This window comes from Citrus clementina, unplaced genomic scaffold (assembly GCF_000493195.1).
Source record: "Citrus clementina cultivar Clemenules unplaced genomic scaffold, Citrus_clementina_v1.0 scaffold_9, whole genome shotgun sequence".
In the NCBI taxonomy this organism is placed as follows: Eukaryota; Viridiplantae; Streptophyta; class Magnoliopsida; order Sapindales; family Rutaceae; genus Citrus; species Citrus x clementina.
Window position 1 is genome coordinate 26576217 of NW_006261964.1, and position 3178 is coordinate 26579394.

The 3178-nt window shown below is 32.8% G+C and overlaps 1 protein-coding gene across 1 annotated transcript; it reads right to left on the minus strand.

Annotated features, from left to right (window-relative positions):
* Positions 1-1917: 1917 nt before the first annotated feature.
* On the minus strand, positions 1918-2648 carry LOC18031486 (inhibitor of trypsin and hageman factor). The gene is made up of 2 exons (XM_006421513.2): positions 2401-2648; positions 1918-2290 (listed from the first exon to the last, which is right to left on the minus strand). Exons 1-2 carry the CDS (start codon positions 2591-2593, stop codon positions 2097-2099), a joined length of 387 nt encoding a protein of 128 aa, XP_006421576.1. The 5' UTR covers positions 2594-2648; the 3' UTR covers positions 1918-2096.
* Between the last annotated feature and the right edge of the window lie 530 nt (positions 2649-3178).

Genomic DNA, 3178 nt, shown 5'->3' on the forward strand with positions numbered 1-3178 from the left:
GGTTACAAGATTCATTCTTGGTATTCAAATCATAGTCACGGTACTTTCTCATATTTATATTTTGGATTTTTTAATAGTTTGAATATTATGTGACTTAGTTCTTAATTAACCACTCTATGAACAAATATAAGGATTAAGTACAAAATGTACCGTAACTGTATCGGAACTTTTCTACTACTGTATTGGTGCATTAATATTAAGTCTAAACACCCACATAAATCTAAGGGGACCTAGATATACAAATGTGAATTACTCTATGAACCAAAATGGAATTAAGTACATAATGTGATACGACCACATTGAAATATTCTGGCTACCACATTGGTGTGTCAATATTATGTTAAATCCAGTGCAATGAGGTACATGTGAGCTCAGACACATGGCACAGTCTCAGCTATTTTGAATTAATGTTGGATGGAAGGGCTAACAATTCTTCCAAAGGCTTCTAAGTCTCCGGAGTCTAAATTTCATGTTCGCTTTTCTAATCTAAGCATCATGGAATTTAGGGATTTACATATAAAGCAAAAAAAAAAAAATCATATTTAAGAACTAATAAAAATAGATAATTCATAAAATATGTTTGTGATTTGTAAATGTGATGAAATTGTTAGTGGTATCAACACCGTAGATGAAAAATGATATTTTAACTTTTATTAAATGTACAATTTTTAAAGTTAATTAATTAGTCTACTCAATATAATGTCAAGCATCACTGTAAATAATAGGCTTAAACGATCTCATTAAAAAATACCCAACATTTGCAAAATGGTACATATTATTTTGATATGTTTAATCATACTATAATATATTCTTTTGATATTGTTAGAAATATTGGGTGATATTTGGGTGAAATCATTTAAGCATATTATTTACAATGATGCATGATGTAATATGATTGGGGAGGTTGATTAATAAAGTTGGTTGAATATTAGATTATTTTGGGAGTGTTTATTTTACAGATTTGTAGATTGAAAATGTGGAATAAGGAGTCTTTGCTGGTTTTCCATAAAATATTTATTAATGAATTTATTTAGTCACGATTCCAAATAAGCCTACCATTAGAATTCGGGACGGGATATTTCATAATGTTGGTAGGCAAGAATACATCTACAAGTTTCCTATTTTCGCAATAAATATGTCAATGATTTCAATATTTGATTCGTGAAATCGTAGATGGATGTCTTTAGGAGTATGGGCCATCTTACGTGTTAAAAAACCAAAAATGGAAACCGAAAAGCTTATATACATCTATAGTCGATCTCATCCAAATCAATTCTCGTTTAAGAATCAATCAATCAATCAGTCAATCAATCAAAAAGTGGTAATGAGAAACTCGTGATGAAATGCCTTAAAATCTACGCCACAGAATCGGATCGATGGTGCCTTATCATTCAATCGTAGTATGTGGACAAAATACAATCAACTGAGATTTAGCAGCATCGCCTCTTCACGAGAAGCCACGGACCTATCATTATCATATGAAGTGTCCTTTTTGACATTTTTGTTCATTGAACTCATTGAAGCACATTGACAAGTATACCCAAGGTCTAGCTCTACTAATTAGTGGATAATCTTCCTAAGATTTAAGTCTTTAGTTCATATAATGTGTTAGATTATAATTGTAGTATATTGCATTTTATAATTCTGTTACTGGTTCGAAGGCAATCAGAACCTTTTTTTTTTATTCCCTCTAGTGATATGCAAAATGGATCTTGCTTTGACTTTTTTTTTCCTCATATCATATACCATATAATAATAATAGTAAATTCTTAATTTTTTTTTGGGAATTCGCAGGCGTAAAGTGAAAAATGAAAAAAAAATCAAACCTTATCATCGCACATTTTAACTTAAATTTGGGTTTCCGCCCTTATTAACAGAAATTTAAAGAAATTATTCATGATAAACCATAAAGAGGGATTAGCGCACATAATTAAGGATAATATTATAGTTTTTGTTAAGGAACACGATTCATGTATGCTTTGACGAACAACATGTTCAAGGAGCAAATTAGTCCAAGCATGCATTATCTCATAGACCACAACAACACTTATTTCATTTATTTATTTATTAGTCATGAGATAGAAGATGGAGGAAATTCAACCAATACGAGGAACCCTAATCACCTTCCCTTTCTTGTTGACCCAAACACGAACCCTGTCAATCCTATAGTCCTTAGTAACTGGAGTTCCCTCAAGTAATACGATTGCATGAACACAAGGATTCTCTTTCTCTATAATAGCAGCAGCAACCTTCCCGTTTTTACCAACCAGCTCTGGCCATGAGCTCTTGCCTGTGAAGGATTTCATAAGAAAATTAAACTTTGTTGAGAAATGATCAAAATCTCCAAGTTGTTTCAATAATGAAATTAAAAAAAGGAAAAGCATGGCGTTTTATACTTACGTGGACAATCAAATGCAGACGTGACTAGGTTTGGTCCATCTTCCACAACTCCTTTCAATGCAGATACGATGACTTCAGAGCGAAGCTCCTTGCCATCGGTCAGGCAAGGCTCATGACGAGCGGCCAAAGAGGGTTTTGCGGCGAAGGCCAAGAGAAAGAAGAAAAGGGCCAGTGCTGGTAATGAACTCTTCATTGCTAATAATTGTTATTTCGAAGGCTCTTTGCAAAGTGAAACTGAAAGCAGAAGAGCTTGCTATTTATAGGGCCTAAACTTGCGTGCCAAATTTTATGATTGATTATGTGTGTGGTCATGAAATTTTACCGAATAATTTAATTTTCGTTGGGGTAAAAACCATTTATTCATTATAATTTGACTTAAGTGCATGTTTGGGCAACATATAATCAAATAAGAAAAATAACTAATAATCAAAACAATAAAATCAAATTAATACTAATAATTACTCACTTGATTATCAAGTACTAAAAACACCCTTTGAGGCACCCCACTGTATAAGGTCAAGTCCATCTCATCAAAAGGAGGTCTACCTTTTCACTCTTTCAACTCTCTTGCTTCATGCATATTTTTGAAGTTTTACTGAAGCATATCCTCTCCATCATTTACTTAGAGATGTCAAAATACCTGCCTGCCCGAGACCTAGACCGGACCAGACCTTACCCAGTGATGAGTTCAGGCGGGATTCGATTTCACTTGATAAGTCCGAGGTCCGACTCAAAATCCAAATTTTATAAAAAAAAATTATAAAATATATATTATTTT

Excerpts from the sequence above, each read along its gene's own strand:
- LOC18031486 (XM_006421513.2), bottom strand. The coding sequence starts at position 2,593 with ATGAAGAGTTCATTACCAGCACTGGCCCTTTTCTTCTTTCTCTTGGCC. Across the intron at positions 2,291-2,400 it reads GTCTGCATTTGATTGTCCAC|GCAAGAGCTCATGGCCAGAG; the intron begins GTAAGTATAAAA and ends AATCCTTCACAG.